We start from the raw sequence: 26,637 nt of genomic DNA on the forward strand, positions 1-26,637 counted from the left end.
TTGAAGACAAAGTTTGGAAGGAGTTGGAAACGAGTGCTCATGTAGAGGTGGGCACTTAGCTTAGAAATGCTATTATTGCAGGCTTGATTTTTGAGTGTCATATCTAAGATTAAGCCAAAAATCAACAACTGACTTAACTTGTATGATCCAAGAACTTTATTGATGCAGCAGGCACTTTACAATGAAACCAACCCCATAGTCCAGCTGTCCTCTGACCATACATATATATATATATACACACACACATATATATACAAAATCATCTTTCTAATAAACACTTCTCCCATTCGTAAACTGTCAGAATCTTGCACCTGTGAAGACCATAGCTCCCTCTTAAATAAGCAGTACAGACAGGATCTTGGATCACCACGCTTTTATAAAGCAGCATCTGAAAATACCTGCTGACTTTCAGTAGTAGGAGGCAGGAGTTTGCCTTCTCTCTGCCTTAAAAGAAGCAATCAGGAGAATGTCTTGGCTCCTGTATGTGATAGTCAGAATATACAGGAATACCTTTACTCTTTTCCCACCTTTAAGGTTAAAAGCAGTCCAAGAGGAGGTTTCCATAGTATTTCAGTAGATTGCAATCTCTAATCAAGATGGACCAGTGTCACTTCAGCTACTTCCTTCTTCTGGGTCCAAAACCGATGGTTGTCCTGGTTTGAGTTAATAGTCTTTAAACAGTCTTTCTCGCTGTAAGAACTCTTACTATGGAACCCAGTCCACCTACTGCTAATGCCTGTGGGGTGGGAGAAGGAGACAAGGTCAGTGTTACAGTCGCACTCAGCCAGTGGCTCACGTGTAGGCAGGCCGCACCTCATCCTACCCCTTTTTATTCTCAAAACTTTAAAAACAGTTACTTGGAAAACAAAGAGGTCTTTTCCCAGAATATGCAGACATTAGAGGCATTTCAAATAGTTTTAGATACTGAACTTCACTGCACAGCGTCAGGTTTCCATGATAAAACCTTCATTGTTCTTAACAGCCTGCAGGGCTGGCAGTGGTTCTGCCGGTCCGACTGTTCCGTCACACAAAACACACACTGTATTGGTTAACTCCTAAGCAATTTTTAATGCTAATTGCTACCACCAGAGCAGGAAATTCAGTTCTCAAGTTGTTCCACCCCTCCATGCCTGTGCAGGTGCCTTCTGCACTGCTTACACCTTCAGCTTCCTGCAGTAATAAGTTCTATGTTCACACACATTCCTTTGCCACGTTCAGCTCCTTGCCTGTTCCTGTCTTGTGCCATGATCTTGGGAGCTCCTCTCTGCACTTACAGATGCGTGCCTTCTTTGACTCAGTACTACTCTATGAACAGGCTACAAATATAAGAAGCAAGGAAATGAAGGGCAGACAAAACAGATCATGGTAACACATCCCACTAAATCTGAAGGTTAAAGTACGTTCTCCAAAACCTTCCAAACTGACTTGCATCTAGTGAACTGACATGGTGTCACTGATGATGCAGAATGCCTCCTGCCTCTTCTGTTCCTGAATGGGGAAAGGAGGAAGAGCTTGGTCTGGTTTCACTTGCATCCTTAATGTGAATGAAGCACCCCACTGAAGTCTAGAAGGAGATGGATGTAAGTGAGGACCGCAAAGCAGCTGCTCAGATCAGCACCAGGCCTGACGGACACAGAGATGGCACTGGGCCTTTCCAGAGGACAGGCAGGTGCTGCTGTGCTGCTGCCCGCAGTCGCAGTGAGCTGCGTGTCCCACCTGCGCTGCTGGAATGCAGAACGCAGAGTGTTAAACAGCGCCCTGCCCGCTGCAGAACTGCAGTGTTCCTTTCAAAAAGGAGGGGAAGAGATGCTTGCATGCATCTACATGCTCTGAGCACTGACTTCTTTCCAGTCAGGGCAGTCTTGTGTAATGTTACACACTGGGAGCATCAACCTACGGTGACTCAAAAACAATCTCCAGTGGGAAGAACAACACAAAATGTCAAGCAGAAACATGTTCCTTCCTGCGAAATTTCCCCCTCCTGCTGCCCATCGATATTCTGCAAAGCTGGGGACAGCTGTTAGTACCTGGAGGCACCATTGCACAACTTCTGTTTTAACTCATCACAAGAAGGAAGCATACCCTTTGCAAATGACCGGCCGGCAGTCAGCTGTGAGCACAGCACGTCCCCTCCTGCCCTGCTGCGACCCTTCCACAGAAGTGCCACAGAGTGCCACTGTGGGTCACAGTGGAATCTTCAGAGACATCCAAAGCCTTTACTGTGCAAACTAAACAGGTTTGCTATATCCTGATAAGCTTGGACATGTACGCTGTCACAGCACTTTGCTGATGAAAAACTCACACCTGAGCCATCCTGGGCACCCCCTGAGCCAAAGGCATCTTTCAAACAGCTACACCTCCACTCCCAGTTCTTGCTCCTTGTAGGGGAGAACCACCGGCAGACAGAAGGCACGACGCTTCCTGCAGCAGACACTGCTCTGCCACACCCACACCCCTCCTGGCTGAGGAAAGCTCTGAAGTACGGGCAGAGGCTCCATAAGCCCAACCTCCAGAGGCCAAAGACAAAAGGCAGCACCAAACACTGCTCCTCAGGGAAGGATCGCCCTCATCACACCTCCCTCCCAGGGGGTTCTCCTGAAAGCACTGACAGCGACTGGAGAGCCCAGAGCAAGCACTCACCTTTTCATGCCATTGGAGTAATATTGCACTGCTATTTTCTGTCGGCTTCTCAAATCCTTTATAAATATACTTCATTAACAAGTCAATGCCATTTCTGTCTAAGGAGTTCACCGCATGTTCGATTTCACTGCTTTTAAAAGACGTGAGGACTTTGAGCATGGTTCCCTGCGCCTGCTCCTGCACAGGAAAGGAAAATGACGTTAGGATCAGCAAAGCTGGACACGACCCCAGGAGCTGCGTGTAGCAAAGTGCTCAGCAGATGCTGCAGCCAAACAGGAGACCGTTTTACACCTTAAGTTTCAGTAGTGAGAAGAAAGAAGGGAAGAGCTCCTTAAAACTGGACTTGTTGGTACTCCTACCTCGGGAGAGGCACCCGAAGCGCACTGCAGAATTGCCTGCAACAAATCTACATCCAAGACCAACGTCCTGCTTCAGAAACACACTACAAGATCCCCTCGGATGCGCTTCAGGACTTCCTCTCAGCCATCAGATGCTGCCGGGCGCGTTTCCCCACACCGCGGGCCGCTCCCTGGGCGCTGTGGCACGCAGCAGCACGGGGCTGTCCCCGCGCACAAATCACACCGCCGTTCTTCAAGAGCGGACGACCGGGAGGTGCAGCGGAGCACGACGACGGCGCCCGGGGGGCACCGCGCCGCGAAATGCCGCTCGTTACCGGCGCGGGCCCCGGGGCCGCACTCACCTTCAGGGCCGCGCTGCGCGTCTGGGCGGGGGCGCTCCGCAGGGCCGCGTGGAGCGCGCGCAGCGCTTCGCCTCTACGGCGCGAGTCAAGGAGTAACGGCGGCACCCGGGGAGGGGGGGGGGGGGAGGAGGGCGCTTTGCCGCGGGGACGCGGGAGCCGAAACTACGGCCGCCGGGCGGCGGCGGCGCGGGACGGGATGGGACCGGGGGCGGTGCGGAGGGCGGCGCCGGGCAGCCGCAGGCCGCGCTCCCGCCCCGGTAACGTTCCCGGGGCCCCGGACGGCAGCGCGGCCCGGGCCGGACCCCCCTGAAGGATACTGCCTCAGCAGCGCCTCCACCTCGGGACTCGCGTCGGGCTCGGCCGCCGCCGCCTCCTCGGGCTCCTCCACGAAGCGGTTCTCGTCGTACTGATCGATGTCGAGGCGGCGGAAGCGGGACGAGAGCGTGCTCCGCGCCATGCCGTCGGAACCGGAAGCTGCCCCACCGCTCCGCCCCGCCGGAACCGGAAGCGCGGAGCCCGCCCGGCCCCGCCCCGCCCCGCCCCGCCCGGAGCGAGACGAACGGGAGGGGAAGGCGCCCCCCGCCGGCCCGGCCCGCACAGCGCCGCCCCGTTCCGCCCGGCGCCACGGAGAGGACACGCGACTGAAAAATCAGAACAATTCCTTTAATGTACAAAGTGGGAAACGGCGGCACAGCGGGCGGCGCGCAGCGATGCGGCCCGACGGCCCCGCGCGGACGGCCCCGGCTGCGGGAACTTTGCTGCTGAAATCTCTTAAAATCTACAGAAAACAAAAACGCTCCACAGCACTCAGGGCTGAGCGCAGCCCCGGGCGGTGCCACCGGAACACCGAAACGCTTCGTCTCAGCCCGGCGGGCGGCGCTCGGAATGCCGAAGGCGCGGCGCAGCTCCGCCCAAATCAATCCGGGGAGGGGGGGGAAATCGCTACAGACACCGTAATGCACAATAAAGTTAGATAATTTAAAAATAAAAAAAGGCAGAGGCAGCATTTCAGCAGCAAAGTGCTCAATAAAAAGTATATTGTCAGGGGCAGAAGGAGGGACGGGAGCAGCAGGCGGGGACGGCTCAGAGGAAGTAGGGGGTGGTTGTCCTGGGAGGGATCACTCGTTCTGAATCCGGGACTGCGCGGAATAGCTTTGGTTCTCTCGTATTTACATCTTTGAAGACCATGATTGAAGCAATGTTTCCGCAGCGATAGCAGTAATTGGGAGCAGACCACACCGTTACCAATTTCTCATCAAACATGAACTTATAGCCTTCGTGAACCAGCTGATGTGCTCTGCAGATGAGTTTCAGGTTGTTGATGTGGACAAACTGCAAAGAAAAAAGGCGCGTCAGAACGGTGAGGGCCTCAGCAGCTCCTGCCGTGCAGCGCTCCCACAGCACTGTGTGGGCTCAGCTGTGGGCCCTGCAGCACTGACAGCACTGACAGACACAGGCTGTGCTAAGGACACTCCTATGCTCCCGGCGCAGCACTGCTGCCCCCAGCCACGTGCAAGGATCCCCCTGTGGCCAGCACCCCCAGCAGCACCCACAGAGCTGGCACTGAGCTAACGGTGCTGGGAGCAAACCTCTCCTCTCAGAGCACAGAGAGGGCACCTTTGGGTTTTGAAACGTGAACAGTGAAAAACGCTCCTGCCTGAGACAGCTGTGGTGCCTAGGCCTGTGCTCTGTGCTGCCCACACCTTTCGATCCTTGCTGAATACGCTGCAGAGGACCACAGAGAACAATGCACAGCATGAGTCGGGAATTCATCTTAGGACCAGTTCAGAAGCCTGGGAAGTGCAATGGGTCTTAGCCTCAAGAAGCCTGCTTACTATGTTGCAAAGTAACAAAAATCAAGTCAAAGATTGTTAAGAAAAATAGTATTTCTTCTTCTGAATCATTAGAAAAGTATTCTACACAAAGCCTAGTAATTCTAGTTAGTCTCACTGCATTATACTTTTTAAAAGCAAGACGTGCATTATCTCACTTGGCACTTTTTGAAGGGACAACAGTAAGTCACGAGAAAACCTCCTTCACCTCCACACCAACTCTCAGCTCCCTCACAAGGGAAGTTCCTTAATCCACTCATCACTACGGTAAAGCTGAACACTTTATCTCACACCTGCAGTTATGGAATGCAGCACAGAACGGCATCATTACCTCATTTGTCACCTTAGCACCAAACAGCCAACCCGCTCCTCGCGGACTGATGGCCCACGTATCTACATCTTCTGGGTCAGACCAAACCAGGTCACAGAAGGCGCCTTTATGAGGAATTTCTTGATTACGTTCAATGGTTCGAATCTGATCGAGTGTCTTGATGTCTGGAGACAAGCCACCGTGCACACAGAGAATCTGCTCATCTATTAACTGGAGAGAAAAAGAAACACACAAAACACTCGGTATCGCAACCAAACCACGAACCTCTCCAGCACGACCCTTAGAGGCCACCAATTCTAGAAATTATATTTAGACAATCTACTTTTTTAGTGAGGCGTTTACACTTACAGCTGCTATTGTGAGCATGTCAAAGACTTTGGTACAGTATCTCCAAGCATTAGCATTTCCGTATTTGGTTTGGCACTCATCTGTCAAATAGAGAATTTTTTTCTTCTTAACAGACCAGAAGAAATTCAGGCAATATGATCAGAGTCAAACAGAACAGAACTTGAAAAGGCAGATGTAAAACAAAAAGCAAACAAAAAATAGCTGGGAGCAACCAGCAAGCACTGGGTGGAAAGCACTCTTCACTGTTTCTGTGGTCCACCAGCAGGGAGAGGACTTCAGTATCTACTGCTTTTTCTTACTTCAGCAACAGACAGAGAAAAAAGATCTCAAGCAACACGACTGACAGCACCTTAGCAGCTTCCCACCACCGACTGCCTGGGAACAGCCCCTCAGCTCACCCAGCAGTGTTTATACTACCACACTTCATGCAAAAGAAGCGAGGCAGAAATAGTGAACCCATTGGGGCTAATTAAAGACCTCCTCACTACAAATAAGAGTTACGGTAGCTTTGTTTACAGCTATACAAATGTATCAATTAAACTGATGGACAAATATTTCTCTGGAGCCTCATGAGGCTTATAAATATCTATATATGCTCTTACTGACACACTACAGCACAGTATCCAGAAGAAAGCAGTTACAGCGTATATGTGACCATGATTTTCAGTTATATCTAAAGAGAATTATGTAGAAACTTTCATTAAAAGATACCAAAGCATATAATCAAAAAAACGCAAACAAAAACTGAGATGCTGGAGGAAAAGATGGGCTAGAGATGGACTAAAACGCCTTTACTTCTTGAGCACAGCAATAGTTTTAACATTTGAGACCACTTCCCACCTACTTCTAGGAAAGCCCCACGTGATGCTGCACACAAAGCGGATTTCAAAAGGGAAATACGAGATAGTTGTTTATGGCATGTTAGCCCCCAGTCAGAAATCACTTGGGTAAAGTCTTACCATAAAATCCATACACTTGCGTTATCTGCCTGCTTTCGTGATTGCCTCGTAACAGCGTGATACGATCGGGCCATTTAGCTTTTAGTGCGAGAAGATAAGTGAAAGTCTCAAGACTATAGTAACCTCTATCTACAAAGTCACCCTGCAAAGTCAAAACAAAATTATAAATGAAGAAACACCAAAACTGAGAAATGCAAAGCGACACATCTGTCTTGAACTCCTCGGTGCACAAAGAAACCTGATGCTGTTTCTTTGGGAGGCTGCAGCCGACCAGGGAGGACGCGCCCTCCGCTCCCCACAGGCGGTTCACTGTCACTGCACAGCCCTGCACGGGACGCCCAGCTCTGCCCGCCCGGCACTGCCGCCTCAGCTGCCCCGAGGGCAGCAGCCGGGGGTGGGAAGGCAGAGTGCTGCTGCCGGGCTGGCACCCGGCACGGGTCCGAGCCCGAGGCGAGCTGCGAGGAGCAAGGTGGCACCGGCACGTACCATGAAGATGTAGTTGGTGTCAGGCACCTGCCCGCCGGTCCGGAACAGCTCGCACAGGTCATAGAACTGCGGGAAGGGGCACACGTCAGCGCGGGCGGCGGCACCGAGCGCTGAGGTGTGTCCCGGCGCCGCGCCGTTACCTGCCCGTGGATGTCCCCGCAGACGGTGACGGGCGTGGAGACGGGCTGCACGTTGGACTCCTCCAGCAGCAGGTCGCACACGTAGTCGCACAGACGCTGCGGGAGCACAGTGGGTAGCACCACCAGCAGCACCGGGAGAGTACCGCTACCACCGGCACCGGCCGCCACCGCCGCCGCCGCCCGTCCGAACCCGCCCCGCCCCGCCCCGCCCGCGCCCACCTTGAGGTCATTCTCGGGCAGGTACTTGCAGAGCCGTGCGATCTCCACGTACTTGTCCAGGTCCAGCGGCGCCATCTTGGGACGGCAGCTCGGAGCCGGAAACGGAGCCCTCCACTTCCGGGAAGCGGCGCGGGCCTCGGACGCCAGCGGAAGTTCCGTGCACTTCCGGCCGCGCACCGGAAGGTGGTGGCTGGAGCCGAGCGGGGCCGCCCCGTTCTGAGGGCAGAGCTCGGAGCGGCCCGGCCCGCTCCCGCCATGGGGCCGCGGGTGCTGCCGCTGCTGGAGCCGGGCTGCCGCCCGCAGGCGGGCAAGTGGTGAGCGGGGGGGGACGGGGCGGCGCGGCCTCGACTGTCTCTCGGTGCGGCTGAGCACCGCCCGTCGCTCCCCCCAGGTACCGGATGGCACCGCGCGGTGAATGGCCCCGCGGGCGCGTGGGCCACGGCTGCCTCTTCGTGCCGGGCGGGTCGGGCCGCGTGCTCCTCCTGGGCGGCGCCGACCCCGCGGGCGCTTTCGCGGACGCCCACTTCGTGGAGCTGGGTGAGGGCCGGGCCGGGCGGGGCGCGGGGCCGCCGCTGTTCCCCCTAACCGCGCCCCGCCCGGCCCGCAGGCGCGCACCTCTGGGCCCCGGCTGCCTGGAGCGGACTGCGGCCGCGCTACGAGCACGCCACGTTCCTGTCCGCCTGCCGTCCCCCGCGCCTCTGGGTGTTCGGTGGCGCGCACCGGGCCGGGAACCGGAGCTGCGTCCAAGTGCTGGACCCCGGTGAGTGCCGAGCCCCCGTCGGATGCCGGAGCTCGGCAGAGCGGGTGTGGGTCCGGGACAGTGGCACGGAGTGGCCCCGCGGATCTCATGCGTGGCTGCCGTGTTTGCTTTCTTAATTTAATGTCTTAATTAGAAATAGGAACCTGGGAGAGTCCCGAGGTGACGGGCATTCCGCCACTGCCCAGGACATTCCACACCTCGTCGGCAGCTATAGGGGACTGTCTGTATGTCTTCGGAGGGGGAGACAAAGGAGCGGAGCCGGTTAAAGACCAACAGCTTCATGTCTTTGACACAGGTACCTCTGGGTGTGTCACGGGCTGTGCCAGCAGTGGAAATAACCGCCCACTGTACTGGAGGTCTGCCTCCCAGATTTTGTCAGCCTTGGCCGCAAGTTTAAATGGAGGGATGAAGGTTCCTGCTGATGAGTGCTCACCTCTGAATTGTAATGGAGAATTTGGGCCAAAGTGGCAGTGTAAAGATTTGTGATGGGAAATGCTGTGGGACTTCTCATGAACTGTTGATATTTTTCTGTTCATTCCTATGGCCCTGCATGCACCAGAAGGGAACCCCGGCGAGACTCAGGGGCCACTGGTTTGCAGAGCTGTCCGTTTTCCTCCTCATACACACACGTTCCCATTTTTCAGTTGCTTTGGCATGGACCCAGCCTGACACCCGTGGTGATCCGCCTTCTCCTCGGCATGGACATGTTGTAGTTGCAGTTGGGACCAAGCTTTTCATACATGGAGGTTTAGCTGGTGATATTTTTTACAATGACCTGTTCTGCATTGATACAAGTAAGTAGGGCCATAAGTACCTCAGAACAACAGCTGTGCTATGATGTGTTTTGCTTTTTTTTTTTTTAAATTTGATTTTATAATGCATAACCATATCTCTGTTCTTTTTGTCCAACAGCCGACATGAAGTGGGTTAAGATAGCAGCCACTGGTGATGTGCCAGGAGGACGGGCATCCCACTCATCGGCTGTGTTTAAAGACCACTTATACATTTTTGGTGGAATAGGTCCAGATGGGACACTAGATACTACGTACAAGTATCATATAGGTAGGGAGAGTTCTCTCAGCTTTGTAATGGTAAATGCGAGTCTGTTTGAAAATACATTGTGGTTTTAGTTCCTAGGCTTCATTCTCTTAGCAATCAGTGTCACTGCACTGGAAATGTATCAGTACAAGACCTAATAGTTGAGGCTAGATGGTACTGCAGAGTAGCGTATAGTTAGCAATGGTACCGCTCCAGCATGGTTTTTGAGTCTGTGAAGCGATGCTTAAAGATGTGAATGTATTTTTGTACTGCAGAGGAGCAGCAGTGGACACTCCTGCAGTTTGATTCTCCTCTGCCTGCTGGGAGACTGGACCATGCCATGTGTGTCATTCCCTGGCGGGTTGGCAAAAATGGTGACGCAGCAGCTGTCTCTAAGGAAGATAAAGCTGAGCCAACTGCATCAGCTGGTGACAGAGCTGACCACCTCTGCAGAGGCCAGGATAAGAAGGCGTGTACTGAAGACACAATGATGCATCTGCTGTTAATATTTGGTGGGATGGATACACAAGCAGAGATATATAGGGACTGCATTGTAAGTTTGATTGAATAGTCCAGCTGCAGCCCTTCACAGAACCATCCCTTTCCTTAAAAGTTTTTGTAGCAGTGACTGATTAAGTTCACTATTTCCAATAAACAAATTCTTGCCCTCAGATGGGTGGCAGTCCTGCTTTTTGTGCACGTTTGCAAGTAGGTATGTCAGTCCCTTCGGAAGGCTGCAGCAGCTGTGGTTTCAGCAGCTTCTTGGCTGATGTGGTGCTGGAAGGTGAAAAGCTGGAGGTTGAAGTGGTTTTGGGCAGCTTTCTCTCTGAAGCTCACATGCTCCTAGTTGACTATAAAGCCACTTCTACCTGCAAAGCTAGAGTTATCTGCAAAGATCTGGGAGATAATTAAGGGAGTTTGTCTTACACTGTTTTGAAAATAAGTGAATGAGAAACCCTGAGTCCCCTGCACCAGGAAAAGGCACCTTTCAGGGAGGCAGAGCAGTGCTTAGTTTTTGGTGCAGGATCCTTTTTGTTTTTCAGAAAACTCAATTTGTAAATGAGCTTTGTCCCCTTTGTTTCTGTAGCAGCTTTACTAGCTGAAGTTTAACCATGTACCTCTGCTTTAGGTAACTGTTCTAAGTGCTAATGAAGCTGCACAGGAAGTTAACCCCCATGGGTATTTAGGTTAAAATGAATCTGCACAGGAAGTTAACCCGCATGGGTATTTAGGTTAACTGCTTTGCTTTTTGTTTTTCTTTGTTACAAATGTATAATGTAATTAGCTTTAAGTGCAGTGCTATGCTGCAGAAACAATTCAGTACTTGTAAGTAGCTCTCATTCAAATAGTGGCACCAAGTCCAGGCTTCCGGAGCTGTTTGCTGCAGCCTGTTTGATGTTAAAAAACTGAGCAAAAAAGGAGAGGGCCGTAACCACCTTTAGCACGGAGCTTACAGCTATGTAGTCCTGTTAGTCTTACTTGGAGGAGATAATAATATCTATGGTTATCTGAACCCGTGTTCAGACTATGATCTACCTTCTCAGAAGAGCTAGCTGCTGCTGCTAGCTGTTGTTTGTCAATACAAATTAGAGGCTACAACAAAATCCAGTGTAAATAACAAATTTATTGTGGTCACTTCAGGTAGAAAAGTTCTACACCAAATTCACATGACCAAGCTGTTAAATAGAATGCTTCCATGGCCAATATTTCTAAACCCATTTCTCATGTACAGTCCCACCCCTGCTACCCTTCCCTCCCCAGACATCAAGCAACTGCTAACGAAAAGCAGTAAACAGCCACTTCGGGCTAGCATTTCCAGCTCCACTCACAAGTGAAGATTCAAAGTTACATTCCAAATTAAGAGTTCAATATTTTAACAAGTGTTCCTGAGTCCAATATATACACACAACATTCAGAGATGCCAGTATCTACAACTCATCCTTCTCTGCTGCTTCTTCTTCACCAGTGGGAGGGGGGCCTGCACTTCCATAGAGCTTGCTAACAATTGGTTGAACAACTTCCTCCAGCTCCTTCTTCTTTGATTTGAAGTCTTCAATGTCTGCATCCTGATGGCTTTCAAGCCACTCTATCTTTTCCTCTACTGCCTTTTCTATTGTTTCTTTGTCTTCAGATGACAGCTTGCCACCCAGCTTCTCTTTGTCCCCAATTTGATTCTTCAAAGAATACGCATAGCTCTCCAGCTCATTCCGGGCATCAATGCGTTCTTTAAGCTTTTTGTCTTCCTCAGCAAACTTCTCAGCATCATTAACCATCCTCTCAATCTCCTCTGGTGTTAGCCGATTCTGATCATTTGTAATTGTGATCTTGTTTTTGTTCCCAGTGCCTTTGTCTTCAGCTGTGACACGAAGGATTCCATTCACATCTATTTCAAAGGTAACTTCAATCTGTGGGACACCACGAGGAGCAGGAGGGATTCCAGTCAGATCAAAAGTTCCCAGAAGATGATTGTCCTTGGTGAGGGGACGTTCACCTAAAAAAACAAGTTGATACAGTTTCATTTACTAACTGTTGTTTGCACTTCGTGCAACACTTAACTTGAAGTGCATGCTTTTCAAAGCTGAGGTTTTAATTCCAACCTGCTATCTGTCTAGAACCATAGGAATAGCTTTCAAGTTCAAGCTGCCTGATCAGAGCTGTCTCAGTGGAACAGTCTGAGCTAGCACTGTTACCAAGCTTCTGTGTGGACAAGTGCATAAGCTTCTAGACAGCACTGCACAGCCTTCTGACAAGATAGGAGGCAAGCGTAAGAGTAAGGAAGTTCAGCTCTACTGCGTGGTCCATCCCAGAGGGCACTCACCTTCATAGACCTTAATGGTCACAGTGGGCTGATTGTCAGAAGCTGTGGAAAAGATCTGAGACTTCTTGGTAGGAACAACAGTATTTCTTGGGATCAGTTTAGTCATTACACCTCCAACTGTCTCAATGCCAAGTGTCAGAGGACACACATCAAGCAACACCAGGTCACCTGTAACAGAAATCATGCATTAGAGCATGACTGATTTCACCTCCTCTTTGCAAAAGTGTAACAGCCTATCACTGTTAACAGCAGTCTGAGCTAGAGACATTAAGCTTCTTATGATCGTGAAAACTCAGTTCTATAATTCGCCAACACCTACTATTCATTGTCATTACCTGTGTCTTGGTCCCCAGAGAGAACACCAGCCTGAACAGCTGCACCATAGGCTACAGCTTCATCTGGATTAATGCCACGAGAAGGCTCTTTCCCATTGAAGAACTCTTTAACAAGTTGTTGTATTTTGGGGATGCGAGTAGAACCACCAACAAGAACAATCTCATCAATATCAGACTTCTTTAGGTCAGAGTCTTCCAGAACTTTCTGAACAGGCTTCATCGTAGAACGGAACAGATCCTAGAAAGCAGAAGAAAGTTAGAACAGTAAGACTGTATTCCCCATGCCTGTTTTCAAAACTAAGCCGCCTTAGGGTACCAAGAATTAGAGTGTGATCACCAATGGGCTTGTAATCAGCCTTCCTAAGACCTTAGCTGTCAGTAACATGCTGAGTCCCAAATACCCTGGGAAGTAGCTTCCTGCTTTTTTATTCTAGTAGCAAGTTATTTTTACTCTGTTTAAACGTAACTAAGTTACCACATGAAACAGCACACCACCACTAGCAGCAAGTCACTAATTTGGAGCTGAGGGAACATAGCCTTAGCACTCTAAGCTTACCATATTCAGTTCTTCAAATTTGGCACGAGTAAGCGTCTCAGAGAAATCCTCTCCTTCAAAAAAGGATTCTATTTCAATTCTAGCTTGGTGCTGGGATGACAGGGCCCGCTTCGCTTTCTCTACTTCCCGTCTTAGTTTCTGTACAGCTCTGTTATCCTTCCTGACATCTTTTCCTGTTTTCTTCTTGTAGAGTTTGATGAAGTGCTCCATAACACGCTGGTCAAAGTCTTCTCCACCCAGGTGTGTGTCACCATTTGTAGCCACAACTTCAAAGACTCCGTTGTCAATTGTCAGGAGGGAGACATCAAAAGTTCCACCACCCAGGTCAAATACAAGGATGTTCTTTTCACCCTCTCTCTTGTCCAATCCGTATGCAATTGCAGCAGCAGTTCTGTATAGGAGTAACCAGTTCAAGAAACTTTTGATTACCAGACCCCACTCCCAGGAAACCAGCAGGCAAGGTAGTTTAGGCTACTTACGGCTCATTAATAATGCGCATCACGTTCAACCCAGCAATGGTACCAGCATCTTTTGTGGCCTGACGCTGAGCATCATTGAAGTAGGCTGGCACAGTAACAACAGCATGAGTAACCTGCACAAAACAATTACGTTAAAGAAAAGCTATGTACCTTAGAAATAACCTTATCAATGCTGATAGCAAGAAATCGTATTAGCTGATCCCATCCAACTGGGCTGCCTAAGAAGCCAACAGCACTGAACAAAGTCTGGGACCACAAGGTTATCTTTAGTTCTTTTAAGACTGCTGCTTTAAGTTCCTGTTGTAAGTATTCAGGCTTACTTTCTTGCCCAGATAAGCCTCTGCAGTTTCTTTCATCTTTGTCAGGACCATGGCAGAAATTTCTTCAGGAGCAAATGTTTTTGTTTGTCCACCACCAACATCGACCTGAATATGTGGCTTGGCCTTCTTTTCAACAACCTGAAATGACAAACAGACTGCTATATTCCAGGCGTTCTTAGAGTCTGTACTCTAGACATCACTAAACCCTTCTTAGGAAGGCTATAAAACCAGAGACCTGCTCAGAACAGCACTGTTGTTTAACTATAACCTCCCCCACCCCAGTCAAGAGAGACACGCAACTCCTGCAGCCCACTCCTGACCACAAAAGATAGAACCCTTCCACCCCCTCACCCCCGCTCATGAGGCACACCTTGAAGGGCAGATACTTGATGTCCTGCTGTACAGAGGGGTCATTCCAGGTGCGGCCTATGAGCCGCTTGGCATCAAACACAGTGTTCTCAGGGTTGGATGTCAGCTGGTTCTTGGCTGCATCCCCAATCAGGCGCTCCCCCTCAGGCGTGAACGCCACGTAGGATGGCGTGATGCGGTTCCCCTGGTCATTGGCAATGATTTCCACGCGGCCGTTCTTGAATACACCCACACTGAAGGAGAAGCAGAGCAGTCAGACACCACAGGGGTATGGCCCCCCCATCCTCCTCTTGCCTGTCCCCTCCCCGGGGCCTACAGCTCCTTCATCCCTCCCTTCGGCCCCGCCTCCCCTTCCCACCCCAGCCACTCACCCCAACCCCCCACCCCGATCCCCATGTCCGCAGTGCTCGTCCCCACGGCAGACGGTTCTCTACGCACCAAGAATAGGTGGTACCGAGGTCGATGCCCACCACCGTGCCCACGTCCTCCTTTTTCTCCTCATCGTCCGCCCGCGCGCCGCCCAGCAGCAGCAGCGCCAACAGGAGGTGCCTCATGCCGCCCGCTCGCCGCTCTGCCAAAAGACGCCGGTCACAAAATGGAGGCACCACATGGGCGGCACGGTCCAACCCGACCTCATCGCCCCCGCCCTCCCCTCCCCCACCGCGCCCAGTCCCCTCTCGCAGACACCCCAAAACCGCCAACCCCCAGGCCCCACCGGTCCCTGCAGGCCGCAATAGGCCCCACCACCGCCCCTACCGTCACACACGAACCGTCGCGTCTCCAACTGCCGCTGAACACCCAGGCCGCGCCGCCCGCCCTTATATATCCTTCGTTACTCCTTCGTGGAGGCTCGCCATTGGCCGCAGAGCCCTAGCTGGAGTGCGCTCATTGGCCGTCTGCTACTAAGCTGGCCTCCCTTGATTGGCGAGGAGCGGGCGGTCGCTCTGACATGCCTGGCGCGCACCCCCTTCTGCCACGCGATTGGTTCACCCCGCCGGCGTCGCGGGCCAATCAACAGAGAAGCGTGAGCCAAGCGGAAGAAGCTCATTGGTTGGGGGCGGCCGTGGTGGCGAGGCCAGGGTGGGGGGGACGGGACGACGTTCTGGAAGTTTCCATGGTAACCAACCCCGGTGCTGCGGAGGGGTCCCGGTGACGGTGCACCCTCTCGGCCGAGCGCAGCAGAGACCGAGGAGGCCGCGGAGACCCAGGCGGAAGAAGGAGGGCCGCACCCGGGCTGGTCAGGCCAGAGGGCCGTGCCCCGGGGTCCGCATCGTCCCTGTGGAGCCGCGGGGCCCCGCGTGATGTGCGGGCTCCGTGCAGCCCCGCAGCGCTCGGGTCGGGGCCTGGTCGGGGCTGTCTGTGCCAGGAGCGCCGTGCTTGGCACGCAGCCTATGGGCACGGGGCCCCGGCCCTGCAGGCAGCTGTGCCTGGACACCGACTCACCGCACCCTCGCCCCGATGTTGCGCTGAGTTACATCAGCCCCGGGGCTGTCCCACAGCCAGCAGGGCCGCAGCTCCGGGGCCTGGGGTCGTGTCTGCGTGCTGACAGCTGCAGAGCTCCGATGTAGAGAAATGAGTGCCTTGGGTTGGTCAAGAGTGACATGAGAAAATTGGAGTTGTTAACTTCTGGGTGATAACAGGGCTGAATCGTAGCAAAAATAATTCCAGGTTGTATAAAAGTGTGGCTCCAGGGAGAGCCTTGAGCTGCGCGCCGTCAGAAGGGAGCCTCGGTGCTGCCCTGTGCTGGGAGGCCCCACAGCCTGGGTGGGTCACTGCCCCGAGGGGAGCACAGCTGTAACCGCGCTGTTCCCACTACACCTCTTCAAAAGCTGTTTTAATCTGGATGCTGTCTTCCTATTCTTTAGTATGTTTCAGAATCCTCTATATGTCATTGTGCAATTTATTTCTTTTAGTCAGTTATTTCTGCATTTAATTCACATATTTGAAGAATCCTGATGCAAATTACTGAGCTTAGCCTTAGAAAATAACTGTCTTTGCTACAGCTGCGTGTCCTGAGAGCTGCGCGTACCATATTTTATCTTTTCACGGGAAACCATGTGCAGACAAGGGGACATTTTGATGCTTCCAGGCCTCAGGCTCATTCCCCTCAGTTCTCTAAGGGCAGTGATGCTTAGTACAGCCGGTGTTCTGCGTTACAGCCAGGAACACAGTGTGGCAGCTGGCTGTGTTGCACAGACGTAGTGGTTTGCTGGTGTGTGTTTGGGCTTAAGGGACTTTGTTTTGTTGTTACATTTCTGTGTGCCGTGGTTGTTTCTTAAACATCATTTAGATATTTAAAATTCAATTATGTAAGGCATTCTGTTTTATCAGAGAAGTGGATTTGAGGCTGTAACTGTCAGCTAAGAAAAGAGCACACATAATAGTTTGGAGATTGAGAGAGACAAAGCACTGATGGGTGGCTGCTGTGCTGAGCTGACACTGAGAAGAGCTCTGCAGATGGCTTAGGCACGAAGAAGCCATGATGGTGACTGAGGAGTGTTACTTTCCCACCCAAGTCACCGCTGCCCCACGCTGCAGCCTGGATGCCATGCCCTGACCACAGCGTGCTGGGTCTTGGCTTACTGCTGCCATTGCACACTGTAACAAGGTGCCCAAGTGAGAGCTGGGCTGCAAATGGTGTCTCCAATTATACTTTTTCTCTATAAGAGAACAAGCTTCTTAATACCTCTGTTGGGGCAGTTTTTTGTGTAATAAATTATGTCCTAAGACATAGATTTCCCTGATATTTCTATTTGAGCTACTCGTGTTATGAGGAGCGCTGGATGGGGTGGGTGGGGGTGGGTTTGGGCTGTAGCTGTGCGTGCAGCTGTCCGATCTCAGCCGCCTGCTTGCCATGGTGAAGCTGTGCAAGGCCCCATCCTGTGGGCAGACAGCGAGCTCTGTGCTTTCTGAGGATCTTGGGATAGCTGAAAAAGGAGGGCAAAGTTAAAATCAGTCTGTGACCATCAAGCAGTAATCACCTTTGATTGTGCAGTCGCATGTGATGCTGGTTATGATTAAGCAGTGCTATTACGTGAGGCAGATTGCTCCACGCAGCGCTGTTACACGTTCCATACTCTATTTGTCACCGTGCGTTTCCATCCGCAGGGCTGGCCGAGCCCTTCCTTGTAAAGCAGCTGCGGGAGAAGGGCAGCGTCCGTCTGGATGCATCCCAGGGAACGGTGCCCATCAGTGCCACGCAGCGTGAAGTGACCGCTCCGAGCCCGATTTTTCCCCGCGCCACCCAGCAGCAGCCCCACATCGGAGATGCTCCGCCGAAACGCAGCCTCGGTGGGGGCTGAAGAAAGAACCCGGGCCGGGGCTCCGTGCCCGCGGGACTGCATGGCCGCGGGACTACATGTCCCAGGAGCGCGGCGTCGCCGCCCGCCGCCTGCGCAGTGCCGCGCCGCGCCTGGCTCGGGGCCGCAGCAGAGCCGGGCGGCGGCGGAGCCGGGGCCGGGTAGGGGAGAGCTCGCAGCCCGCGCGGCCGGGACCGCCGCTCGGATTCCCCCCCCTCTCCGGCGGTGCGGGGGAAGGGAGCGGAGGGGAGGGGAAGGAAAGGAGAGCGGGGCCCGGGCCTGACCAACCCCTCTCTGCTTTTTCAGGGAGCCGAGTGGGAAGCGCGGCTCGCAGCGCTGCGAGGAGCAGGCCGACACGCCGAGGTGCCGATCTCGTCTGCGTTCCCCGGGCGGGGGGAGGCTCCCAGCGCCGGGCGGGGGCCGCGCTCGCAGTCCGCGCCGTGGGAGCTGACCGGGCCGCGCTCCGCCTGCTGCCCGCGGCCCCGCTGCCATGTTAGCGCCGGGCTTCGCGGCGGTGGTCGCCGATCAGGAGCGCTTCGCGGCTGCGGCCCTTCGCGCTCTCTGCTGCGGCGGGACGGCGCCATGCGTGGCTGCGGAGCGGCGCGAGCGCCGGGACCGCCGGGTTTACGGGTTCCGTGTGACGGAGGTTTAGAACTTGTAACTCGGGCGGCGTCGTGACTTCCTTTTTTTGTTACGGATAGAGGCTTCGTGCCGGAGGACTTTGGTCAGGCGGGTGTCTGTTTCTTGTTCTTGCAAAGTCACGACGGCGTGCTCTGAGGGAGCGGCTGAGCCCGCCGGTGAGGTGGAGCCGCGCGGTGCGGTGCGGTGCGCTGCGCGTGGGGGGATCTGAAAGAGCCACACTTCTGTAAATTGGTGTCAGCTGTGCTGGTGGCTTCAGGAAACGGCTTCAGAGCGGCTGCGCTGCGGTGGGCTCCGGAACGTTGCAGGTGTTGTGTGTGTGGGTTTGGCTGTGCGGTACATCAGGCCCTGGAAGAACGTGCGCTGCCCCTCGGAGCGGGCAGCCTGTGTGGTGGGCTGCGGAGCTGGGAACTTCGGGTTCTGCACTTCTGCCTGGAAGTTAATTAGCGTGACTCATTATGTAAGGGGAACAACTCTTTCTAACAGCATGAGCTACTGGAGTAGGCTTTGGTGTAGTTATGTGCCCCTGTTGACTCTTGTATACCACAGTAATACCACAGCTGATAAGTTAGGAGGCAGCTGAGCCTACGCGTTCCTGATACGCCCTGTTAATGAGGGACCCGAGAAATGAAGTGCTCGTTGCACACAGGTCTTGTGTTCGGTGTCAGTTGCACAGCAGCCACTGAGCAGAAACAAACTCGAGGTATGTGTTTCGTGTTAATGTTGGTTAGATAGTTGAATTGCAGCAAATTGAAATGCATTTTGCACGTTGTTTGTGTTTTGACGCGGTGGGTATTGTAATGTGAGGGTTCAGCAGATAAATCCTAAGTCATGGCGAACTGAAAAATGGTTTTTTTTTAGCTCAACTTCGGGAGATAAGTTGTTAGCTTATGTAAAGAAGGCTTGTTTGTTGTTACTATAAATATTAATGAAGATGAGATATTTTCATCTGGGGTAAATTAGTATGGAAGCTATTCAAGCTTGCTTTGGAATTCTTGCTCGGTAAGACAGAGCAATCTCAGTTTGGCCTTGCCCTGCCCTGCCTGCAGTAGATCTGCCCAAACTTGCTTTGGAAGCTGAGTCTTGCTTAGCCAGGCGCAGGAAGAACAAATAACCCTGAGCAGGAAATGTTGGAGGAGGAAGAAGAATTTGGTGTACTGTGGCAGCGTTTGCTGCTTTGCTTACTCTCTTTTCTGTCAGCTGAACTGCAGAAATGTGTAACAGAGGTGCTGCTTGTTTCTGTGTGCCACAGTACAAAACACACGCTCCATGTGTTGCTGTTCAGCACCTAGAGATTAAAGGGAGTGCTTTACGGGACTTTAAATGCGAGAAGCAATCTGTGTCCATGTTTACCAAAGGCGTAGATTGCCTTGGATTGTGAAGAACTCAGAGCATGCAGATAGCAGGGCAAAACATCTTAGATGCTGTCAGCTCACACAGTCTGTTGTGGTGGGGCATCGTGAGGTGAAATTGTTTGAATTGCTGCGATAAGTTTTGCAATTAGCTTACTAAGCAGTCTTACAAGAAATGAAGTATTTTCCTATCAAAATGAAGTTACTAGGGTTGAAAAATAGTTTGCAGATAGCAGGAGACTTAATATCTGTTGTTTCTTCAGATGCATCGATAGTTGGGTTTCTAAATTTCCTAAACCTCCTTCATACAATTACACACAGGCATCTTTTATTTCAGCTTTGACGGATGGTTGTTATAAAGCAGGTAATGGGGTAATTATGGGTGGCTTCTTTATTTATGAGAAACTGATAAACAGGAACTCTTAGCAGCTGAGGTGGCTGCCATTCTGTCTGTTCTGTTACTGCCTGCTGCAGTGCATTACCAAATACGTAAGTGTGGCTAATTGCTTCTTAAAGCTCTTGTCCTGAGCGCTGGCATGGCGTGAATGCTGTGCGGCGTGGGAAGGTTAGAGAATGCAGCTGTTGTCTGCTTGTGCTGATCATGAAGGGAAGGGGTTTTGGAGGGGAGCGGTCAATCGTATAGGTATATTAATAATAGAGTAGTTTCCCCTTTCAAATGTAGGCTATCTGAACACCAGAGTGTGAGGAGAGTGATAGCATGTGCGTCTTGCTTACCTAGGTTGGTTGGTTTGTTTTTGACTATGCTGTATGCTTTCTTTAGAGTGAGTCTGAAGGCCGCTGAAGGTCCATATGTGTCACAGTTCCGGCTTTCCATCTCTGGTGTTCTCAGACGTCTGCCAGACACGGAAGGTGAACACCCACTTGTTTGCACTGATGCTTGCTATGCTTGCATGACTTCAGAATAATTCATTTTTAAGAACTGGTAATAGGAATGAATGAGGCATTCCTCATCTACAGAGGATTCCTCATCTACATTTTGGTAGCAATTGGTAGTTGCCAACAATATTAGTTTAATGTTTTTGAGGACTGTAAAACCAAGGAAGCTGCCCCTTTCTCATGTACGTAGGGCACAAACTGCTGTCAGACAGCCAGCATCCTGCCCTGTGGATTTTCACAGTTCCTGAGAAAACAGCCATGCTTACTGACCTCTCACAGCTCAGTTTCAAAGCAGTTCTCCTCTCACTTTCGTTACGTTTGTGTTCTGCGGTGCAGATAGAGAAGAGACTCAAAGATAGTGGCAGGTTGATAGGGTATCAATAGGTGACAATACAAATCACAGCAGTGTTGTTCTGTGGAAGTCTTTTCTGCTGTTCTGTTGTGCTTTTTGCCCGCTGACCAGACGTGAAGTACGTGCCTGTTTGGGCTCTGGACTACCTGGGAGCTGTACTTGCTTTCTGACTACTAGCTGATTTTTTTAAAAAATTTCTCTGTTGATTGATTGCTCTTAGCTCTAGAAATTGTTACTGGCAATCTAACAGCCTCATCAATGCTTGCTTACTAGAAATAGTGTTCTTTCCAGGCTGCTGTTATCTTTTGTGCTGACTGGAATTTGAGGAGAACCACCTGAACTAACTTTCTGTTCCAAAATTTAGAGCTTCCAAGTGCTCGCCTTCAAACAGTCAATTAAAACTGTTAAAGTTTGTGAGCACCGTTAAATACAGCCTTACACTGGAAAGCACCTGAAAAGACAGAAGGTAGCTCTACAGATCTCATAGTAGGTACAGTGGAATGGATGCAGCTTCTTTTCCCTAGTTGATATCAACAGCTGATAGTCCGAAAGTTAATGTTTACAGACAGTATCAAGTTTGGTGCTGTTTTCCTGCAAGCCCTAAAATGTTGTGACTAAAAATAAAAATGAGTTGCAAGAAGTTATTGTTTGTTTCTCAAAGAACTTTGGCAGTGATGTCAGTGTTTCTTTTTTCTAATTATTTGTCTGCCACTGCCCTACTTAAATACATCAGAATCGCTGCGTCCTTGAAGTTCCTTGCTCAGTCTCATCTCTGAAAAGCTTAAATGCGTGAGCTGTAACCCTGGTTAGGGTCACTATTTTTTGTTTGCTTGCTTTTCCTTTTTAAAGAGAGCTTTGTATACAGGTTTGTCTGTATTTGCTAGGAATGGCCTTTAAACTATCGGGTCTAATAAGATATATATTTGTTTATGCATAAAGACATGTGACAGTATCTGTTTCTGTCTTTGCTGGTGTTTTTGTTCTTTCATTTATAGTTTTAACCTGACATAATTACCCGGCCAGGGAGTGGCCATTGCTGCCAGCACGCCTGGTTATCAGACCCTCACACTGGGGGAAAAAAACACCAACAAGCACCAACAAATGTAAAACCTTGCCTGATTAGGGAACTAATCTGTATTCTTCAGAGGAGATCATCTCCCGCTCTGCTGAGCAGTGAACCACAGATCTTTAAAACAGTAAAAAGAGAGAGCCTGGTAAATTATTTGTAGTTTCTCAAGCATGGAATGAACAGTCTTGTAGAGCTGGGCTTCTCTGGGATGGCTGCAGATTATGGGAAGTAAGTTTTCTGTTTAACTCTAGCATAGCTTTCAAGTGTTCTCCACCACGTCCCTCTGACAGCTGTCATGTAGCCATTGCCAGTGTGTCTGACAGCTCTGTGTTATATATGGATCAAACCCTTTTCTTTCGCAAATTATCTAGTATTGCTGTTAATTCTGCTGGAGAAGAAGCCCTATGGCTGTTAATGATTCCGTGGAGACATAATTTGATCTATGGGGTTCTACCCTTTCCCACGTCAGCATTATGCAGTTTATGTTATTTTTCTTCAACGGAGTTAACTTTTAAATGGGTTTGCAGCTTGAACTTGTTCTGCCTGGTACCGAGCTCTTCTGCTCACGTAGTGGTAACAAGTGTAAGCTCTGACTTCACAATTAGAAAACCCTGAGACGGAACAGTGGCTAGTGTTGATTAATCAGCTTATTTTGACACTGCTGTGATAGGAAAAACTCTGCTTGTTTCAGTTTCTCTCTTTAAAAAACACTTCTGGATTGGTCCTCCAAAAGTACTCTTACAAATGGAAATGTTTGAGGAAATTTTTCTGAATGAGTTCTGCTGAGCAGCATCCCCAGACTTATTTCCAGCTGCTGCTTTGTTTAGCAATTGATGCTCCTCGGTTTCATTCATTTATTTACCTAGCAAAAAAGTCCAGTTATGCAAAGGTGAGAGGTGACATTTATTGTAGCAGTCCAGAGATAACCGTGCCCACATACTTGCATAGTGCTGTGTTATGTGGTGTGCTTTAGGAGAAAGTAGGAAGCACAAAACTTTTTCCCTGTTGGCCATGCAGGTGGCACAATGGGACGACTCCTCTCTGTCTCCCTGAGCTTGCCTCACCTAGGCTATGGCACTGGCTGCAGCTCTCCTCCAGCCCGTTTCTTACCCTGTGTGCTGGAGTGCAGTGTAAGCCTTGTGGTGTGGCACTGTATCACTGTTTCAGTTGGTGAGTGTGAGCTGGAGATACTGTTGGCTGCTGTGCAAGTGTCCCTGGTGTGCTAACATGACAAGGGGTTAATGAAACTGACAGCTAGAAAATCTTACATGGAGGCAGAATGGGCACAGAAGTAGTTACTGCTAAGCTTATGGCCTCCTTACTTCGTTACTTATGCTTATTACTTCGTTGGGGCTGACAGAACTTGTTTCCGTTACTGTTGGAATTCACCGATTTCATTCCTTGTTTTCCTTTCTTTCAGTGAGTACTGTATAGTCTGCTGTCAAAGATGGTGAAGCTGGATATACACACACTGGCTCATCACCTCAAGCAGGAACGACTGTATGTAAACTCAGAAAAGCAACTTATTCAGAGGCTGAATGCAGACGTATTGAAGACAGCTGAAAAGCTGTACCGCACAGCATGGATTTCCAAGCAGCAGCGGATTAACTTGGACAGACTGATCATCACAAGGTGACTTGGAGGGGTGGTGGCCCTGGGGAGAATAGATACCTGAACTTCTGTGAATTGCAGCAGAACTACCAGATTTTTCATTTTCACTCTCTAGAATCTTTTGCTGTACTAATTACAAAAATAGTACTTTCTAAAAACAAATCTAAACAGGGGAATCTGACTCACCATAGACTTGTTTGTTGTCTGCTTAAACTACCATCTTTCTAATGTGCGTATTTGTTTTGCTGCTCTTTGTGGTTTATGGGAACAAACTGTTCTTGTTCATGAATTTGGAAATCATTTGGGTTAACTATATGGGAAGACATCTTTTGTGTGAACAGATTGGCTATGTGACATCTGGTAAATTTGTTTGCTTAAGAGTTTACTTAGAGTGTTTCAATGTTTTTCTTTAAGTGCGGAAGCTTCTCCTGCTGAATGCTGTCAGCATGCTAAAATCTTGGAGGATACGCAGTTTGTGGATGGACATAAGCAGTTGGGATTTCAGGAGACTGCTTATGGAGAGTTCCTGAACAGATTGAGAGAGAACCCTAGGCTTATCGCGTCCTGTCTGGTTGCCGGAGAGAAGCTCAACCAGGACAACACCCAGAGTGTCATTCACACAGTCTTTACCTCCATTTATGGCAACTGCATCATGCAGGAGGATGAGAGCTACCTTCTGCAGGTCCTTCGTTACTTGATTGAATTTGAACTTAAGGAAAGTGACAACCCTAGGCGGCTGTTGAGACGAGGCACTTGTGCGTTCAGCATCTTATTCAAACTTTTCTCTGAAGGACTTTTTTCTGCAAAACTCTTTCTTACTGCAACTTTACATGAGCCAATCATGCAGCTTCTGGTTGAAGACGAAGATCACCTGGAAACTGATCCAAACAAGTTAATTGAGAGATTCTCTCCAGTCCAACAGGAGAAATTGTTTGGAGAGAAAGGCACAGAAAAATTTAAGCAAAGAGTCCAAGAAATGGTTGACTCCAACGAGGCGAAGCTGGTGACCTTGGTGAACAAATTCATTGGCTATCTCAAACAAAATACATACTGTTTTCCACATAGCTTGCGATGGATCGTGTCACAAATGTACAAAACGCTCTCGTGTGTAGACAGGCTGGAGGTTGGGGAGGTCAGAGCAATGTGCACAGATCTCCTTCTAGCATGTTTCATCTGTCCTGCAATCGTTAATCCAGAACAGTATGGGATAATTTCTGATGCTCCTATAAACGAGGTGGCAAGATTTAATCTGATGCAGGTATGACTCATTTTGAACTAGTCTAAGAAAGACATGGAGAGAAATGTTCTCAGTGGGTTTTTTTCTGCTACAACAGGTGGTACTACAATAAAAGGTAAAGAGTATTGTTCGTCCTATATATAAGACAAATGCTAACATAATGCTTGTGTCATTGCTCAGGAGGTGTGTTTTAAAGTTAATGTGTCTGTTTGCTTAAAATATTGACTTTAAAAACACTATAGAATGCATTCCTTTCTCTCTTACAAAAGTGGCAAATATACTGTATGAAAGCTACTCTGAGGAGTGAAAGATGCAGTTATGTTTATGCTTTAAGATGAATTCTGAAGTGTGTATGAAGTAACATTGTACTATGCCAGGTATTTAACAGAATAATGAGATTTTTGCTGACAAAAAATGTTGTCAGGCAGTAGTGGACAGTTTGTCTGCAGATAGCAGCCTCCTGTTTTATTAGACCTTAGGGCATTCCCCAGCCCTCAGGAGAAGTGTTTGTCTCTGTGTAAATATCAAGCAGTTTGATGACAGAATATAGAACTGTTGCCTGATGACATTAAGCATTGTTATATTTAGTGGAGGATATTCCACACACATATAACAGAGCCTGCTCTTAAATGTCTGTGAACTGGACAGTAAGTGATTCCCATGGAAAATTACTGTGGTGAATTTCACTCGCTGCACTTTACTAACAGGGCCTTGCAGTATTTTTCAGAGACACATAACTAATCTTGTCCAGTGTTGCTGCCTGCAGGTTGTAACAGGGCTTGCAATTGGCAACTCTTTAAAACTGAGGGTGGTTTGCAGTTGGTGATTAATAAGGATTATTTTCTCTGGCCTGGAGTTGGGTCTCTTGCTATTTTTTTTTTTCCTCCAACTTTCACTTAATGAAGTATATACAGCCATTCAGAATGTCTAGGTTTGAGATGTGAGAATTGAGAGTTGAATCTAGGTTATGTTGTAAAAAAAAAAAAAATATATGCTTTGTTCCTAGGAAGGAATTATGGATACTCATAGTACACTGTGCATGCAGATTTTCTACTTAAATGCCCCAACTGCTTTTGGTTTTTATTATTTGTAGAATGGAGGAGTTGTCTTAACTGATTGTTATAACAGGGTCCATCTTGATGTTGTTTTGAAATGCTCATTCCTCATAGTTATTTTCTTTCCAGGTTGGAAGACTTCTGCAGCAGTTGGCAATGACAGGTTCTGAAGAGGGAGATCCACGTATGAAGAGCAACCTTGCTAAATTTGACAAAGTAAGAGTCTAAACTAAAAGGAGCTAGGAGTTCTGGGGGTGCTTCATTCTTCTGCAGCTTCTTTGTTCAGACATTGCAAAGAACTTGCTAAGCAGTTGATTTATGCCTTACATGTACTGAAAAGCAGATTAAATCCTGCACAGAACTGGGAACAAAATCTTGAGTACTAGATTTAAGGTTCAGGGGTTCTCAGTTCTACTCTGGCATAATGCTGCTTTTTAAAAGGAAATGTAGAAAAGACATGAAAGCAAGTTAACCTTTTCAAGTGAAACTCTCTGAATTGCTGTCTATATATTTTTTTTCTGAACCTAAAGAAAAAACTCAGATCTGCAGATAACTTCTGTGTAAAATTTAGTGTTGGAGAAAGTAATTTGGTAGCACAAGGAAATTCTGTTCCTTTCTTGCTTTTTTTGTTTGCCTTTTCCCCTATTAGTGTCAGTCCTCCATAGCAGTTCTGCAGTTAATTCATCAGAACAGTGGAACGAATGGGTTTTGATTTACTGCTGTATACTTTAAAAAAAAAAAAAAGGTTTATTTGTTTATGTAACTTAAAGATTTTTGCTAATTACAATTGTTGTGC

At 49.5% G+C, this 26,637-nt stretch overlaps 6 protein-coding genes across 28 annotated transcripts in view; 2 read left to right on the forward strand and 4 right to left on the reverse strand.

Annotated features, from left to right (window-relative positions):
- Positions 1 to 133: 133 nt before the first annotated feature.
- Positions 134 to 3,821, reverse strand: ARPC5L (actin related protein 2/3 complex subunit 5 like). Its single transcript, XM_015279852.4, has 4 exons — positions 3,658 to 3,821; positions 3,341 to 3,413; positions 2,641 to 2,817; positions 134 to 736 (listed from the first exon to the last, which is right to left on the reverse strand). Exons 1-4 carry the CDS (start codon positions 3,795 to 3,797, stop codon positions 674 to 676), a joined length of 453 nt encoding a protein of 150 aa, XP_015135338.1. The 5' UTR covers positions 3,798 to 3,821; the 3' UTR covers positions 134 to 673.
- Positions 3,822 to 3,982: 161 nt separating this feature from the next.
- On the reverse strand, positions 3,983 to 7,752 carry PPP6C (protein phosphatase 6 catalytic subunit). Of its 2 annotated transcripts, NM_001079765.2 has the most exons (7): positions 7,656 to 7,752; positions 7,437 to 7,532; positions 7,297 to 7,362; positions 6,811 to 6,952; positions 5,852 to 5,931; positions 5,504 to 5,713; positions 3,983 to 4,672 (listed from the first exon to the last, which is right to left on the reverse strand). In NM_001079765.2, the coding sequence occupies exons 1-7, from the start codon at positions 7,728 to 7,730 to the stop codon at positions 4,424 to 4,426; spliced, it is 918 nt and encodes a 305-aa protein (NP_001073233.1). In that variant the 5' UTR covers positions 7,731 to 7,752; the 3' UTR covers positions 3,983 to 4,423. The 2 variants fall into 2 exon arrangements, with proteins under 2 accessions (NP_001073233.1, XP_040505036.1); XM_040649102.2 differs by having other exon boundaries at positions 7,437 to 7,752.
- Positions 7,753 to 7,816: 64 nt separating this feature from the next.
- Positions 7,817 to 10,124, forward strand: RABEPK (Rab9 effector protein with kelch motifs). The gene is made up of 7 exons (NM_001080891.2): positions 7,817 to 7,969; positions 8,047 to 8,192; positions 8,263 to 8,415; positions 8,549 to 8,710; positions 9,060 to 9,209; positions 9,328 to 9,477; positions 9,729 to 10,124. The coding sequence occupies exons 1-7, from the start codon at positions 7,911 to 7,913 to the stop codon at positions 10,022 to 10,024; spliced, it is 1,116 nt and encodes a 371-aa protein (NP_001074360.2). The 5' UTR covers positions 7,817 to 7,910; the 3' UTR covers positions 10,025 to 10,124.
- Positions 10,125 to 11,057: 933 nt separating this feature from the next.
- On the reverse strand, positions 11,058 to 15,130 carry HSPA5 (heat shock 70kDa protein 5 (glucose-regulated protein, 78kDa)). 2 transcript variants are annotated; one of them, XM_040648980.2, is made up of 9 exons: positions 15,101 to 15,130; positions 14,769 to 14,901; positions 14,332 to 14,563; positions 13,962 to 14,099; positions 13,642 to 13,754; positions 13,163 to 13,553; positions 12,607 to 12,844; positions 12,272 to 12,439; positions 11,058 to 11,944 (listed from the first exon to the last, which is right to left on the reverse strand). In XM_040648980.2, exons 2-9 carry the CDS (start codon positions 14,882 to 14,884, stop codon positions 11,382 to 11,384), a joined length of 1,959 nt encoding a protein of 652 aa, XP_040504914.1. In that variant the 5' UTR covers positions 14,885 to 14,901; positions 15,101 to 15,130; the 3' UTR covers positions 11,058 to 11,381. The 2 variants fall into 2 exon arrangements, with proteins under 2 accessions (XP_040504914.1, NP_990822.1); NM_205491.2 differs by having other exon boundaries at positions 15,087 to 15,122.
- Positions 15,131 to 15,446: 316 nt separating this feature from the next.
- The window catches only part of GAPVD1 (GTPase activating protein and VPS9 domains 1), a 31,737-nt gene continuing 20,546 nt past the window's right edge, over positions 15,447 to 26,637 (forward strand). For 5 of the 21 annotated variants that reach the window (XM_015279395.4, XM_046901714.1, XM_015279406.4 and 2 more), the window contains exons 1-6: positions 17,750 to 17,790; positions 17,936 to 17,992; positions 20,402 to 20,490; positions 23,359 to 23,570; positions 23,964 to 24,807; positions 25,971 to 26,057. In XM_015279395.4, the coding sequence (XP_015134881.1) occupies positions 23,386 to 23,570; positions 23,964 to 24,807; positions 25,971 to 26,057 (1,116 nt within the window). In that variant the 5' untranslated portion in view covers positions 17,750 to 17,790; positions 17,936 to 17,992; positions 20,402 to 20,490; positions 23,359 to 23,385. Of the gene's footprint in view, positions 17,622 to 17,749; positions 17,993 to 18,209; positions 20,491 to 23,358; positions 23,571 to 23,963; positions 24,808 to 25,970; positions 26,058 to 26,637 lie in introns of those variants that run through there. The other 16 variants (XM_015279404.4, XM_046901717.1, XM_046901716.1 and 13 more) reach the window with 15 other exon arrangements.
- Positions 17,168 to 18,234, reverse strand: LOC124417277 (translation initiation factor IF-2-like). Its single transcript, XM_046901808.1, has 2 exons — positions 17,408 to 18,234; positions 17,168 to 17,257 (listed from the first exon to the last, which is right to left on the reverse strand). The coding sequence occupies exons 1-2, from the start codon at positions 18,119 to 18,121 to the stop codon at positions 17,168 to 17,170; spliced, it is 804 nt and encodes a 267-aa protein (XP_046757764.1). The 5' UTR covers positions 18,122 to 18,234.

The sequence above is a fragment of the Gallus gallus genome, chromosome 17 (assembly GCF_016699485.2).
Source record: "Gallus gallus isolate bGalGal1 chromosome 17, bGalGal1.mat.broiler.GRCg7b, whole genome shotgun sequence".
Classification (NCBI taxonomy): Eukaryota; Metazoa; Chordata; class Aves; order Galliformes; family Phasianidae; genus Gallus; species Gallus gallus.

Coding starts and splice junctions, on each gene's coding strand:
- ARPC5L (XM_015279852.4), bottom strand. CDS start 3,797: ATGGCGCGGAGCACGCTCTCGTCCCGCTTCCGCCGCCTCGACATCGAT. Junction 2,818..3,340: donor CGCGCAGCGCGGCCCTGAAG/GTGAGTGCGGCC, acceptor TTTCCTGTGCAG/GAGCAGGCGCAGGGAACCAT. Junction 737..2,640: donor TACTCCAATGGCATGAAAAG/GTGAGTGCTTGC, acceptor CCCACCCCACAG/GCATTAGCAGTAGGTGGACT.
- PPP6C (XM_040649102.2), bottom strand. CDS start 7,730: ATGGCGCCGCTGGACCTGGACAAGTACGTGGAGATCGCACGGCTCTGC. Junction 6,953..7,296: donor ACACCAACTACATCTTCATG/GTACGTGCCGGT, acceptor TTGACTTTGCAG/GGTGACTTTGTAGATAGAGG. Junction 5,932..6,810: donor GCAAGTGTATGGATTTTATG/GTAAGACTTTAC, acceptor TCTATTTGACAG/ATGAGTGCCAAACCAAATAC.
- RABEPK (NM_001080891.2), top strand. CDS start 7,911: ATGGGGCCGCGGGTGCTGCCGCTGCTGGAGCCGGGCTGCCGCCCGCAG. Junction 7,970..8,046: donor CGCCCGCAGGCGGGCAAGTG/GTGAGCGGGGGG, acceptor CGCTCCCCCCAG/GTACCGGATGGCACCGCGCG. Junction 8,711..9,059: donor GCTTCATGTCTTTGACACAG/GTACCTCTGGGT, acceptor CCCATTTTTCAG/TTGCTTTGGCATGGACCCAG.
- HSPA5 (XM_040648980.2), bottom strand. CDS start 14,884: ATGAGGCACCTCCTGTTGGCGCTGCTGCTGCTGGGCGGCGCGCGGGCG. Junction 14,564..14,768: donor CTCGGTACCACCTATTCTTG/GTGCGTAGAGAA, acceptor CTTCTCCTTCAG/TGTGGGTGTATTCAAGAACG. Junction 12,440..12,606: donor CTCTGGGGACCAAGACACAG/GTAATGACAATG, acceptor TTTCTGTTACAG/GTGACCTGGTGTTGCTTGAT.
- LOC124417277 (XM_046901808.1), bottom strand. CDS start 18,121: ATGGCAGCGGGGCCGCGGGCAGCAGGCGGAGCGCGGCCCGGTCAGCTC. Junction 17,258..17,407: donor AACGCACGGTGACAAATAGA/GTATGGAACGTG, acceptor CTCCTTTTTCAG/CTATCCCAAGATCCTCAGAA.